Source organism: Nannobrachium achirus, assembly GCF_963921795.1.
Source record: "Nannobrachium achirus genome assembly, chromosome: 4".
Taxonomy (NCBI): Eukaryota; Metazoa; Chordata; class Actinopteri; order Myctophiformes; family Myctophidae; genus Nannobrachium; species Nannobrachium achirus.
The window spans coordinates 24216252-24232144 of record NC_137813.1 but is presented as its reverse complement, the minus strand read 5'-3'; the positions used below and the strand labels follow the sequence as shown (position 1 = coordinate 24232144).

The 15893-nt window shown below is 41.5% G+C and overlaps 1 protein-coding gene across 1 annotated transcript in view; it reads right to left on the bottom strand.

Moving 5' to 3' along the window:
- mgat5b (alpha-1,6-mannosylglycoprotein 6-beta-N-acetylglucosaminyltransferase B) overlaps positions 1-15893 on the bottom strand; it is a gene marked incomplete at both ends in the record, with an annotated part of 105370 nt that overhangs the window by 77752 nt on the left and 11725 nt on the right. Inside the window, one exon of the mRNA XM_080723738.1 lies at positions 11611-11755. Coding sequence (XP_080579864.1) covers positions 11611-11755 — 145 coding nt within the window. The remainder of the gene's footprint in view (positions 1-11610; positions 11756-15893) is intronic.

Sequence of the window (15893 nt, the reverse complement as noted above, 5' to 3'; positions counted from 1 at the left end):
AGTTTATACAGCTGGAGATACAGAGAGACACCTGTTACTGAACACAATCATACTCTTATGGTAATGATTGCTATCAGAATATAGAGCTTTAACGTTTTAACAAAAATAATAAGAAAAAAAAAATATCACCTTGAATCATTGCATGTATACAACAGAATATTTTAAGTGCCATTCCCACTGGGCAAGATAACTATAAAGATAAAGATTGTTGAACTATATATTTTATAGTTAAAGTTATAGTGCTCTGCAGATGAACAAAGCTGGACATTACTGCAGAATACATTTATTTCCCTTTAGGGTGAGCCTATACTAAAGATTAGAGAATGAGCTGTATTTACATTCATTTACCCGTCACAAATGAAGACATTAGTTTTGTCAATAACCTTATTCTGCCAGACTGAAACTCAAAAGAGATAGTTTTAGGCCTACTTTAGACATTTTCCATATGTGAAGGGGTTCATAGTAGGCCTATTACGTTGTTCATACCATGTTGAAAATACATTTCTGAAACAACGCAGAGTGCTGTGGTTCATCAGATGTAGAATAGCCTACAGTCTAAACCAGTCCAAATAAACACATACTTTATCCAATTGAGACATGACTGACAGGTGCCACCCATAACCTTTGTTTTAGCAATAGGCCTTTGGCTTGGCTTTATAATAAAGCCTTTATTCTATATTTAAGTCAACCTCTGTCTGAACAGAGCTTGTCTATTATAAGCATAATGGAAAATAGATCAATGTTGAATGTTACACCTGCTGGTGAAGATGAACTAAATCATCAATAAGTTGTTAGTACATTAATTTACCAGTTGCAAAGGAAGGCATTGGTTTTGCCATTAAAAAATACCAGCTCAGTCCTGAGAACTGTGGGCATGATGTACAAAGCTCACAAACTGAGAAAGCCAGATGAAAACTCATAAGTGTTATGTGTGAAGAAGGGGGTCAAGTTTTTCCTAATAATTAACCAGCTTTTTGAATGACCTAATGAAATATGCACTCATGTTTGTAGGCCTATAGAGCAGAGGGCAGGCCATATTTGAAGTTCCATAACATTGTAAAAGCTATACTGAAAAAGATCAAAAACTCTGTCTGTGACATTATCTCTTAAATTGACATGTGCAATGACATATTTATTCAGTTTGGAGACTGTACAAAGCCTATAGGCTACACAATGTGGATCTCAGAATTTCTCTATGTCAACACATTGACATCTACAAAAAATACTCAATATTTCAGACTGTAGCTACACAATATGAAGTGTTTAAAATTGTTTCAGGAACAAATCACTACTCCAGAAGGTCAGTAACTTCAACTATGCCACATTGGGAGTATCTATGAAAAATGCCAAGATATCCACTCTGAATAACAACACAGGTTGGTATTGTAAACAATGGGAGAAATAAGTCCATATATGAGATAAGTAGGTCTACATGTGTATCCAGAGCGCCAGAGCAATAACTTATACATGATACAAGATAAACAAGTGAGCATGCAAAATTGGAACTGGGACACTGTACATCCAATCAGGTTACTCTCCTGATGGGATAAAATTGTCAGCCCACTTGAAAACATATTTTTAGTTTATTAAACAGTTGGAGATACTGAGACCCCTGTTACTGAACTCTATGTATGACAATGATTACTATATTACAATCAGAAGAATATAGGATTCATCGCACTTTAAAAAAACCAAAAAATAGCACTTATGTATCATTTATCAACATGTGAATTAGCTAAAGTATAGTCCATTCAAATGCAAATACCCAAAGTAGGCCTACAATCAGCCTAACACACATATAGGATTAGGCTACCCATATGACGTTAAAGTGAATTAAAGCCTTCATAAGATACAACTAATTCAAATAAGAAAATAGAAAACAAAACAGGCTGCTAATATTAAGTAGACGTAGACGACATACAAATTATACATTTCTGAAACACTGACAGACAGGTTGTGTTGTTAAGCAATGGACCTTCATGCATGGGTATTAATATGGATTCCACGTTGTTAATCTATTAAAACCAGAGCGAAATTGTTAATGAATTCATCGTAGAATCCACTTCCAGGCGGTTCCTCCGTTCAGCGGGACGTTCTGTAAGATCTAAACCGAGCAAACTCCTCCACATCGATGAGAAGAGCCGTGTGTACTGGCGTGGAGTTTTCCTTTTTTCCAATACCAACAGAGCTCGTACTCGAGGCGAGCGGCGGTGCGCGTTCATAATTTCAGCCCCGGCGCGTTCATATAGCGGCAGCGCTCGTTCATGACTTGAGCCCAAGCGCGTCCATGAACAAATTCGATGACGCAAAATGCGTCACAGTAGACCCACTACGTCACGTTTTACTACCCGGATGGAGGGGTGAAAACGCCTCATGCGCTGGGTGAGCAACTCAATGCAAGTGGACGGGCGGGGATAAATGTGTCCTCTCTATTCTTATTATAACTCTATGCGTGCTACGGCTGTGGTCACCATGGCGATGGCTGGCTAAGCCAATGAGCCTGATCACCAAGGTAATGGCTAAGCCAATGAGCTTGATGTGGTAACCATGCCACCGCGCTACGGATGTGAGCGCGCTATGGTCGAATGCGTGTGGGCAAATGCGCTACGGATGTGGGAGCAAAGCGCGAATGTAAGGTGCTGGGATATCTTGTGTGAAGTGTCCCACGAAGCTTGGCCAATGTTACCCTGGGCGTACAACAAACTTCGCGCACAGTGTGCAAAGATGTAGGCCAGATATAGGCCAAGCTTCGCGTCCTGTGAAGCTTGGCCTGCTTGGCCTAAGCTTGGCTTAGAACAAACTTTGGACAAAGTCAGATGTTGGAGCTTAGCTCCTTCCAGGGGCACCACTCAAAAATACACCAGTCCCATCCATAAGAGGCCATTCAAAACCTGCAAGCAATTCCCCCAGCGCAATAGAGCACACAATCTGAGGATGACAATGAAATCAAACAACTGATGCTGGCAAGAATGAGAAAGACCACCACCACAGTGCGCTGTCCTCATGTCTCCATCACAGCCCTTTTGGACAGCCCATCTAATAGTATTTTAACCACTTAGACTCTATACGTAGTAAAGCTCTTTTTTCACTCTACACTAAACATCTTTGCCGAATGTGACGCATTGTGAGCTTGTAGTTTGGCCATTTTTGGTCAAGGTTTCCCTCCTAAACTGGACTGGGCAGATGAGTCCACATTGCTGAGAGCTGGAATCGTACCTGAGACCTCCGGGACCTCCCGAGTCATAGGCGGGATCACTAACCATTCAGCTATGGCCGCCCGTCTCTTCATGTCTGAAGTTGACTCCTTCCACATTGAGACCATCATTGAATGAATCCTTGAATGACAAGATTCAAAAGATCTATTCCTACTGTATGTAGGTCAAAACATTTCCCTTCCCTTTGCAATAAGCTGACATCCAAGTGAGAGAATCAGGTGAACTGAAGAAGATTCCAAGTCACTCAGTTCAGTTTTGTCATGGCTTGCTTGGTCACGCAGGTGACCAACACGTTTCGGATCAGGGGCCTTCATCAGGGTCCAATTAGGTTTAAATAAACAATATGGATTGTTGGCTGCCTCTATAGGATAATTTTTCAGTGTTTCTGTAGTGGCAGCTACCTATTGCTGAGAATAAAACACATGTTTTTAAATTATGTGATTATAAGCAATGTTTGAATTAGCTAATCTTGACATTAGAATTAAGCTCATTTGCATCTAAATCGACAAACAGAAACAGCCTGTCCAGAAAATATGAACATAAAAAAGGGTTGCAGACTAGAGGCAAGCTAGAATGCATAATCTGAGTGGTATTTTCAGCAAACAACTTCAAAGGCATGTTTTGGGGACCTCAGAGACCTACCGTATTTTCCGGACTATAAGGCGCACTTAAAAGCCTTTAATTTTCTCAAAAAACTACAGTGCGCCTTATAGTCCAGTGCGCCTTATATATGGATCATTCATTGACATTGACATTCCCTTTAGCACAGCTCCATCTGTTGGATGCATAAGCGTCTATTATGTGCGCCTTATAGTCAGGTGCGCCTTATATATGAAAACAGTTTGAAAATAGACCATTCATTGACAGTGCACCTTATAGTCAGGTGCGCCTTATAGTCCAGAAAATACTGTAATTAACTTTTTGAAAAGGAGTATTATATGTGACCTTCAACCGTCTTAAGGCCCCTATGTATTTGACTATGTAGTCTTGCCACCTACCAACAGTAATACAGCAGCAGTTCTCAAACCTTTTCATACCAAGGACCACAGACTCCCGTCTGAAAATGTTTTGTGCCAGGGACCGCCAGAAGATAAGATTTGTGTCAAATAATAACATATTCCATTACTTCTCAAGATTTATAAAACAATATTCAAAAATAGCAGACGTACAAGCTTGCAGGCTGTGAGCTTATAACTGCAATTTTTGAACAAGGAAAATATTGCTGGCAATCCCCTTGAACCCCTCCCTCCCCCAAGGACCCCTGGGGGTCCCCAGATCTATACGCATGTTGAGAATGTTACAATAAAAGTTACAATAAAAAGGTAGAACCCACACACCAACTATGGTAAACTTTGACAATGTTTCGATCCGGTGTGGATCTTCTTCAGGTCAATTTGACTTTGACTTTTTTTTTTATATCTGTATGACAAATTCTAAATGGTTGTTTTAAAGCATTACATGATGCTTTGCGTCTGATCCTACTGTTCTCAGAATCCACTGAGAAGGCTTGGTTCTCAAGCAGTTCTTGAGGACTGCCGAGTTTGTGCTGTCCGTGCAACTACACCACCTTGGTATGTCGCTTTCAATTTGCTGCTTCAGCGATACAGAGAGCATTGAGAGACTGGTCATTACTCCTCCTGATGGAGACATGGAGATGAGGTTTAAAAATAGTGGAGTATACATTATGTTTAATAGCGAAACTGTCTGACAGAAACCTTGTATGTTACTTTAGGACCTGTGTTCCAATGTATCCAATGCTGTTATTATTCAGTTATGTTTTGGGGGTCTTTTTCTGCCTGTATTGATAGTTTACACTAGTGACACGCAGCAAAGGTCGTCGGGAATGGGAGTCAAACCTGTGTGTGTCACAGGTCAGGATGGCATTGCAGCCTAGGTGCCTGGATTGCTGCGCCAGTGGTCCAGGCCATTCATACCCTCTTGTTAATACTTTTTATTGGTTCAATATTTATAAAACCCCAAAATAGACTTAACCACTTTAAACATGGTGTCCCCTTTTCAAAATGTAAATAAAACAAAGTCTGTCATACAACAAAGAATACAATAGGGCATTAATTCATGAAAAAATATAAAAAGATTAAATATGGAGATACAAAGTTTCTGCCCAGCAGCGTTGATATAATCCTAAACTCCTTAATTTAATTACAGTGTGTTGTGCCCTGGTGGAAAGCAGTGCTCATAACTTCCTACTCTTTGAGCCAGCATGTCACCCAGTGCTGATGTCAATACACTCACGTCTCACACACACACACACACACACACACACACACACACACACACACACACACACACACACACACACACACACACACACACACACACACACACACACACACACACACACACACACACACACACACACACACACACACACACACACACACACACACACGCAACACTGACTTTCATTGACTCTCACACATTGCTGTGCTCATATGAAACAACCTGACATTTTTATTACTGAATTCTGGTCTAGGAGAGGTTATTCACGCATTAAAGAGCAAGAAGCCAACCTAATTACTTTTTTAACAGTATACCAGGTTGGCAAGGTTTCCCCTGATGATCTCAAACTGACTGTGTCGAGGCTCAATCCAGCTCCGAGACTTACTAAACATTTTTTACACGTTTTATCACCCAACTGAGGCAGAATGAAGCCAAAAAATATGATAGTGGTCACTTTATCATCATTAAATCGGCTTTAAAAGCATTTACTCTTTTGCCATAATGTTTCACATTTAGGCCCTTAAGAGGCCCAATGTACCCTTGTTAGACAATGCAACTACATAGGGCACTGGCCCCACTACATTCAGCTCTAGCAACATAATGTCATACAGTGGAACCATAATGGTAAAAAGTATTAGCCAGACCATATTATACAAGACCATGACCGTACTAGTCGAAATAGGAGTCGCACCTAGTGAGAGGTGGGATTTCTACTCTAAAACTGTTCTGGTCCTTCTATAGTATAGCCATATAGCCAAAACCATCCGTCAAACCTTCATTCTCTGCAGCTGGAAGCAGATACTTACTGTAGGTGGCAGCCAACAACGTCATTAGTGCCCAATATTTACTTTTGTCACATTTTCTTGACATTTTGTTTGATTACATTATGGGCACTTATCATGACTGTTGCTGGCTGCTCAAAGGAGGCGGTTGCTGTCAGGGAAACCCGAAGGTTCCCAGTTTGATCTCGGCTCCATGGCTACTCACACCGAGCAGGTTGGTGACTTGTACGGGTGCAAACATTAATCGAAGTAATCAAAGTAACACAGGGGTCTTCAACCCCTTGGGGGTCCTCAGAGTTACTACAGGGGGGCCGCCAAATCTTTGTGTGATAGGATCACAGGATAGCATCCCTATTCTGAGTGGAACATTAGCAAAATATAGCAGATCTACAAGCTTACAACGCCTCGTGGTGCGAAGCGTTGTAAGCTTGTAGATCGGCTATTTTTTCACAGAGGGAAATAGAGGGAAAAGAAGAGCAGACTAAAGTATTTGATGGTTAAATGTCTGAAAATACACATTACTCCAACATAGCTGTCAAACAAGTCTTAGCAAGTCTAAGAAATCTATGACAATCTTTCATCTGCAACACAATTCTATTCAATATGTAGTGGGGGTCCCTGCATCTCTCTCTCTCTCAGCTAAGGGGTCCTTGGCCTGAAAACGTTGAAGACCCCTGACGTAACATAAAATATAATAATAATAATAACATAGAAATAATCGATTAATAACATAGAAATAATCGATAATCTGCTATTTAATGGATGGAGTCAACAAAAACATTCCCTCGTAATTTGGGGTTGTGATATAAAAAGGTTTGTGAACCCTGGCCTGTACTAGACCGTCATAACGTTATTGTTGTTGGCAATTCCCCAAACACACCCTGACAACACAGAAAGGCTACTTTCATCATTGTTCATTTTATATTGTTTTTTTTGCTGGGTTCTCCAACATGTCTTCTGATCATCCTACAGTTTTTACCTGCAGGCACCAGTGCTTCCAACTACAAAGTCACTTTCAATCGCTCATGTACAGTACACAACCCATAACCCAAACTCTGCACATAATTTGGTTGCACACACACACACACACACACACACACACACACACACACACACACACACACACACACACACACACACACACACACACACACACACACACACACACACACACACACACACACACACACACACACACACACACACACACAGTATACAGGTGTATATATATATTACCAAAGAAACGCTTCTCTACTATCTCATTAATCAAAAAAAGGTAATGGATAGAATAATCATTAAAGGACAACTTTAGTTTTTTACAACAAGGGTTCATATTTTAGATTGTAATCAGAGAAAATAAAATATGAGTGTTAAAACGTTTTAATTTACTGCTTTCTATCGTTTTATCCATTTTACTAATTTGATTTCATGCGTACAAGTGGCTAAATATGTATTTTTAGCCACAATAAGCTGACAATTTCTTTGTTACTATTTACACCAGCCCCCATAAGTCACATCTGACCATGAAAGATTGTGGTGCATCTTGGAAATGGGCTTATTGTGTCTAAAAATACATATTTAGCCACTTGCATGCATGCCCCCAACCTAGGGGCATGCATGCAAATCAAAATCATTAAAATCACTAAAACAATAGAAAGCAGTAAATGAAAACATTTTAACAATTCTCTAATGACTATCTAAAATATGAACCCTTGTTGTGAAAAAACAAAGTTGTCCTTTAATAGTTGCAGCCATACTGACTTGCATGATCCTACTGTTGGTGCGTAAATGTGCATGTGAATGGGTGAATGTAAACACAAATTGTAAAGATGCCATAGGAATGTAGACCATTAAATGCGGAGCATTTTTCAAAGGTAGCTTCTATCTATGGCGTGGAGGAGTTTAAAGTGAAGTGTTGAGGAAGAGGGCCAGAGGCAGTGAAAGCGTAGGAACAGTGATGTCCAAGAGAGCAAAGAACAGAGGTGTCAGAAACAGAGCGCTGCAAGAGGGAGACATTCCTCTCAAACCCTGAGCTAGTGTATGTGTGTGTGTGTGTGTGTGTGCGTGCGTGCGTGCGTGCGTGCGTGCGTGCGTGCGTGCGTGCGTGCGTGCGTGCGTGCGTGCGTGCGTGCGTGCGTGCGTGCGTGCGTGCGTGTGTGTGCGTGCGTGCGTGCGACGCGAGAAAAGGGTCTGTTGCCATGGAGACCACAGATCACACTGCTCCGGGCTGGTACTGTACAGCAGTGGTTCTCAACCATCTCAGGCCGGGACCCCCAAAATAATCAGATTTTTAACTGGGGACCCCCCACCCTGACGAGCACTAAGAGATGAGTCATTACATTTTGTATAACATGGTGCTATTGTGAAAATAGTAAATCTACATGCTCACAACGCCTCGCGTTGTGAGGCATTGTGAGCATGTAGAGTGTAGACTATTCAGCCCCTAATATTTGACAATTTGGCCAATGTTTAATCTGTCATTTTAGAGGTATTAAAAAGTCATTAAATTGTCACTTTAGAAATGTGCATATACACTCTATACACTTAAACCGTATGTTGGTTAGTTTACTGTTGAGTGAGAAAACAAATGTTGCACATTAAGTTAATCATCTGGGGACCCCCCCAAAATAATTTGGGGACCCCCCTGGGGGTCCCAACCCACAGGTTGAGAACCACTGCTGTACAGTAGCTTTGACTTGTCCGGCAGGAGCGGTACCCCAGTAACCCCACTACCCCACCCACCAAAAAGTCCTCCTATCGATCAGGGGGGTTCCCCACATGAATGTGTGTGTGTGTGGGGGGGGGTGGGGGGAGACATCTTCACCGTGAGAAAAAAGAAAAAAAGAAAAGAAAGAAAAGAAAAAGACCATGACTACAGTATACTATAAAAACTGTTCAAACATTGGACAAATTGTCAAATAATATTAAAAATAAAAATAAATTACAAGCGTTGTGAGCTTGTAATTTATACCTGCTATTTTCACTATTTATCTGTGGAATGTTGGTGTCAAGTATCAGTATCAATGTATCATTCTCACTAGATAACAGTGGATTACATGAAAAGGATTTCTGTCCTCCACAGGGGTGCCCCAGGGCTCTGCACACGGCCCACTCCTTTTCCTTACACTAAATCCCTCGGCTGTGTCATCAAATCTTGCAATTTCACATGACGTTCGGCTATTGGCGACCCTGAAGGGTATACAGAACGCTGTAATGTTCCATTGCTTAAATTTCAATAGATTGCATTAGAATTGCTTAAATTGCATTAGAATGCTAAATGCCATTAATGCCATTTTTGGCTGACGCCACCGCTGTACAATGATGATTATAAATCAGGCTTACCGTAAAACATTAACGTTTCATCACAAATCTTTGGTCTTGAACCAGGCTTTAGGCTTTAGGCCAAGGAAATATTATTTCTCGCATCCTGGATTCCAGGCTCATCAAAATGTAACATGTACTGTATGTGAGGACAGGGGCGTCACAAAGGGAGGGGGGGGAGTGGGACTGAGTTACTAGGGCCCAAGGTGGAGGCCGGGGCCTTAATTATTTAATAATTTATCTATCGAAAAATAGCAGATATACAAGCTCACAGCACAGCACCGAGTGCCGCACTGCGAGCTTGTAGATCTGCTACTTTTGAAAAGTTGTGAAAATATGCGCAAATCTTTCAATATATGTATTTTTTAAGCGAACATTTGTAACTCAAATTTTGCTTCTGGGGGGTCCCTGGAACTAAATATTTTGAGATGGGGGTCCGTAGCCAAATACATATCATTTTGGGGGTCCTTCACATGAAAAAGTTTGAGCACCACTGACATAGAAATATATTTTTCTTTAAACCTTAGAAGGATTTGAAATATTCAAAGACTTGCACACAAATGTTACGATTTTTCTAAAATAGCAGATCTGCAAGCTTGCAGCGCGCTTGTGAGCTTGTATATATTGTATATATTTTGGACTCGCCAAAAAGAAGGCCTTTTGAGAATAACCTTGTGTCTTAGAACATGGAGTTCCATGCACATTCCGTGCTTCTACACACAAAGGCCAAACGTAGGAGCGGTTAGCACCGCTCAAAAACCAAGCCCTAGAAATTCTTCTTAAAGCTCTTAGAAACGGGTGGATCCTCCTAGTACTGTACTGCATATATTTGTTCACTTCAGCATCTGTGGAGTCTGTGGAGTCATGGCAGATATACAAGCTCACAGCGCGGCACCGAGTGCCGCGCTGCGAGCTTGTAGATCTGCTATTTTTGAAAAGTCGTGAAAATGTGTGCAAAATCTTTGAATATTATGTATTTTTTAAGCGAACATTTGTGACTCAAATTTTGCTTCTGGGGGTTCCCTGGAACTAAATATTTTGAGATGGGGGTCCGTGGCCAAATACATACCATTTTGGGGGTCCTGCACATGAAAAGGTTTGAGCTCCACTGACATCGAAACATAGGTTTTTTTAAAAAAAACCTTAGAAGGATTTGAAATATTCAAAGATTTTTCAAAAATAGCAGATCTACAAGCTCGCAGCGCGGCACTCGGTGCCGCGCTGTGAGCTTGTATATCTGCTATTTTTCAATAGTTAAAGCACAGGGGCCCCACAGTGAATCCTTGTACCCAGGGCCCAGAATTTGGTGCGACACCCCTGCCAGTGACCAGGCTGCAAGTGCACCATTTCCAGCCCAAACAACAACTTCTGCTGTATGCCATGACAAGCCTAGAAGGCTACAAAGGAAACATTCTCTCTCATGTCAAAGCTGTGGTTCACACTGTAAAGGGTGATTTATACTTCAGTCGTCCACTGGTGTCACAAACAGAAAATAGCAGATCTACAAGCTCACAACAGGTGACAGCGCAACCTGTTGTGAGCTGGTATATCTGTTATTTCCGGTGCACGACATGCCACTCCAAGTATGAATGAGGCATAACATAATCTTCAGCATGTGTGCTCAACACTTGGTTCATGGTTAGTGCACAGGATTTGATAGATTCATTGATTGACGTCTTGATTATCAAAAATGCATACATGAACATAATATATTTGTTTGTTAATATATTTGACATCTGTCAAAAGGATAGAACACAAAATTGCTCGAGAGCTTATTTTCATTGTGTTCCTTTGAGAGCAGTGTTGATTTTGACAAAGTTTTGATAAGATTTCATTTAGTTTTAGTCATATTTTAGTCGTCTGAAATGTTTTAGTTTTAGTCAACTAAATATCATAAGATTTTAGTCGACTATACAGTAGATTTTGTCAACAAAAATGTATTTTGGTGGGCTTTGATGGTGATTTTACAATTAGTTGCATGCTGAAAATAAGTTCACAAGAAGCAACAAGCTCACAACAAGATGCCACAATGGTGCAGGTGTGTGGCCTACCTGTCCAGTGCGGAGCTGAGTTGATCCAGCCTGTGGGAGTCTGTGGTGTTGCCCAGTTTAGACAGCGCATCCATTCTCTTCATAATCACCTCCAGCATATCACTGATTTTCCTCAATACCCCACGAGACTCTGGCCCACCAAGCACTAAAATAAAACAAAAACACATATACGTCACATATACAGTAGAAAATAAGCGAAAGGGTAAGAAAATCTGTAGAAACCTTTTGAGAAAGCAACTAATTCTTATTTTGAATGTGAAAATTATGACTTCAAAAGGGGAGCACGCACATCCAAAACGTAGTAGTACCAGGTGCTGGGCAAAAATACGTACAATGAAAGGAGAGGATGTCCGCACACTGGATAGAAGCTCCCAGGAGTAGTACTTTATTTTAAAAGCAACGTGACAACGTTTCGACCCCTCTCAGGGTCTTCATCAGGTCTAAGACCCCGAGAGGGGTCGAAACTTTGTCACGCTGCTTTTAAAATAAAGTACTACTCCTGGGAGCTTCTATCCAGTGTGCGGACATCCTCTCCTTTCATTCGAATGGGAAAATGATCCCATAGAAAATGTTTAAAAATATGACAAAACTATAACAGGTTGCATCTGAAAACCATCAGCCCTGTCTTTCTAGTAGAAACGTGTGAAAGAAACGAATCCTCGTTTTGAATCTGAACTTTGCCGCCTTTAAAATATGAAATATATAAACTGCACAAGGTTACAGTACATTTGAAACCACCAGCTCTGTCTCTCCGTTTACATTTCAGTTTACTGTACCTCTAGAACATCAACATTCTAGTGTCTCTTATTTCTTGACCTTCATTGCTAAAGTAATGACTCACAGGGTGCCAGCACTCGACACAAACAGGAAAGGGACAAATGAGTAGGACGTTTATATTGCCGCTGCCTTCTCCGCTGGCTCCAATTACTCTAAATTTGCGGGGAAAAATTGTAAATGTGTTCTGCTGCTAGTACATTTATTTTTTTAGACTTTTATTGATCCCTGTGGGGAAATGTGTCCCCTACATTTGAGCACTATTACATTATGAGCAGTGGGCAGCCAATAGCGGCACCTGGGGAACAGTTAGGCGCTCAGTGTCTTGCACAAGGACACTTCAACACAGCAGCACGAGAAGCCGGAGATCAAACTCACTGCTCTTACAGTATCTCCTAAGGTCAGAGCCGAACAGAAAGCTTAAGTCATCTCATTGGACTCCCAGCACTCTTTACACCATGAGTTTCATTTGCTCCACTCAAGGCCGAGGTTTTACCAGAGGTGACACTAGGAGGTCTTTTATTCCATCACTTGTTTTACATACGGTGTGTGATGCCATCTGTGGATGTGATTTCTTCCATGCCCCCTGTTCAGATGGTTCTGGTGACAAATGACATCGGTTCTGCTAACAGTGTACGTTTATGTCTGTCTGTATGTAACCTATATGTTATGTATATACAGTATATGGATTCCATACAAAACATTCAACAACAAAAAATGCATTGCCAACTGTCCTTGCAGTTGAAAAAATATATATTTATACTGTAAGTTATGTGATTGAGTATTAACTGCTGCTGGTGACCACATTGTCGATTAAAGCAGCCAGTAGCTCTACACACCAAGGTCAACATGGCACTGCTACAGTGCATGAGTGTCAAGCTTCAGAACACGGTATTGCTTTTATGTAGTGATGGTGAGGTGCACCCAAGGTGTTGTAGGGAAGAGAGGGACAGGTGTGCTGTGTCATATAGCCATTTGATGTTAAACAAATACAACAAAGTTCTACTGTTTGTCCCTGCAAGCAAAGTTTTATGTAGTTAGGATCTTGGCAAAGAGATCACGCGCACGCACGCACGCACGCGCGCGCGCGCACACGCACACGCACACACACACACACACACACACACAGAGAAAGAGAAAGAGATAGTGATAGTATTACCCTTGGAAGGCCTTTGTGGACTGAACCATTGGTAGCAGCCAACAATAGTAACAAAAAATGTTGGAGTACTTTGAGTGAAATAAAGCACCAGCTCTCTGTGTTCCCTCATCAATCGCATTAGGCTTTTAGAAACTGCATTGTGCAGACTCCCCCTCACAGTCATAGTTCATTTGTCACTGTCTGAGAGAAAGTCACCTTTATCAGAAAAAAAGAAAGGCGAGAGAAACACACATAAGAAACCAATTCAGAACCTAGTGCTTAATCAAGGGAAAACATCCCTGATTAGGGCAAAATCGATCTGTCTGTGCCGGTGACCTACCTACTCCTCCAAGAGTGTGTGTATAAAGGCGCGCGTGACGTGTGTGCGTGCATAAGGGGTCAGGAGAGGACACTTAAGTACTCTGCAGTGAGTGCACAAAGGGCTTATGAATGGAGGTTGTCATGGAACACTATCTCAAAAGCGTACTGCAGACATATCTCCAAATGACCTTCCTTTATAGCCACAAACCCATACATTACATTCTCCCTCATTCATGTACCGTCACCTCAGTCACTGCTTGCGTCTTCAATTCAACTGGTCTCCAAAGCACCCGCCCTCTGTCTGAATAAATCAAAGCTGGATAAACACCTTTACAGTTGTAAAACTATTTACAACTGTATGCGCAAACAATCATTGGCAAGAGAACGTGTTTATGGATTTTGCCAAGATCGGCAGCTTGAAGGAGATGGACTCAGAGTGCCTGCCAAGTTGTGGAGATGCTCTCTCTATTGTAGCTGCTGCATTGGACACACAGCCTCCAGGCATACATGTGGGTAGAAGAACACATATTTCTTCTCAATAACATTTCTCTCACACGCTGCGCTCATAAATCACCATTACCGGGAGCTAACTCAGTTCCTACACACACAGCACAATTTCAGAACTGTGCTTTATATATGTTTGCAATCAACCGTTCATCAGCCATTCCCTTGGGACACGTTGGCTAATGCGTTTTTCGCAGGCAGGCGGGAGTCCAGCATGCTGACAGTATTGCAGCGAGGGCTGATACTATCTATGTGCTAATGTGGAGCTGCCTATGTGTCATTCCTCATCTGCTGGTTAATAAAGGGCCCATTTAACAACAGCTAATCTCCTTTAACGCCGCCATCTCGGAAGTGCCACTGCACAATCGATTTTATGAACAAATTCCAATTAGATGACCATTTGTACTGTAGGCTGCATGCGTACAGAGCAAAGTGTTACCCAGCCATCCATAAACAGCTCGCAGTGCAAGGGATTTACTGCCTCCGTTTCTAAAGCAAAAAGAAGAAAAAAAGGCACAGTAAAGGAAATCAGGAATTATGAGTGACAGCCTCCTCTTCAAAATTGCACTCAAATTTCTGCATGAATGCACACTTGACTAGATACGGATCTCTTACACACTGGTTTTGATGGCTGGAAATGAGAAGCCCTTATTTGCAGAGAGAATCCATTTTTCAACTTTTTTCTGTCTAACAACTGCCATATAGCTTTCCATTATTCACTACAGTCAATTCACTCATTTTAGGCATCTGACTGATATGATTGACAGAGTATTGTTTTTCAGTGAGCTCACATGCTGTATTCACAGGACATGGGAGGCATGACTTATGCCATGCTGAGTGACCTCATCCTAACAGAGTTTTGTTGATTCCTTCTCAGAGCCATCAAATTATTCATGAACCCATGAATGGTTCCCATACCCAGGAATGATCATACAAGGTCTTGCAGCAATAACGAGGCCAACAGGGCCAAAGCTTCATGTAATAACATCTATTATTGATTATCCTGGTCAGGTTTTGGCCATATAGTAACACGGTCGAAGAGTCCCTCTCACCTTGAAGCATGTCAAGAGGTGATAAAGTAATATTAATATAAAAATCATGTTCATTATAAAGATAGAGACAGGCAACCCCTAATACATGGACAAGGAATAAATGACCCTAGAATAAAGAAAATCTATCATCATGGAAATGTCATTCAGAATCGATCCTATAAAAGAGCACAGACAAGTGCACTAATCCTCTGAACGCAGTGATCCAGATAGACGTCGAGCCCACACACTGTAACTGATGTGTGACAGGTTGTGGCTTTTATCAGGGGTGTTGCACCAAATTCTGGGCCCTGGGTACAAGGATTCAGTTCACTCACATTTAGTGCTTTAGCTATTGAAAAATCAAACCTCGGTTCGAAGTGGAGCGGTGAGTGTGTGTGTGTGTGTGTGTGTGTGTGTGTGTGTGTGTGTGTGTGTGTGTGTGTGTGTGTGTGTGTGTGTGTGTGTGTGTGCCTGCCTGCCTGCCTGCCTGCCTGCACAACAGCGCCCCTCCTTTA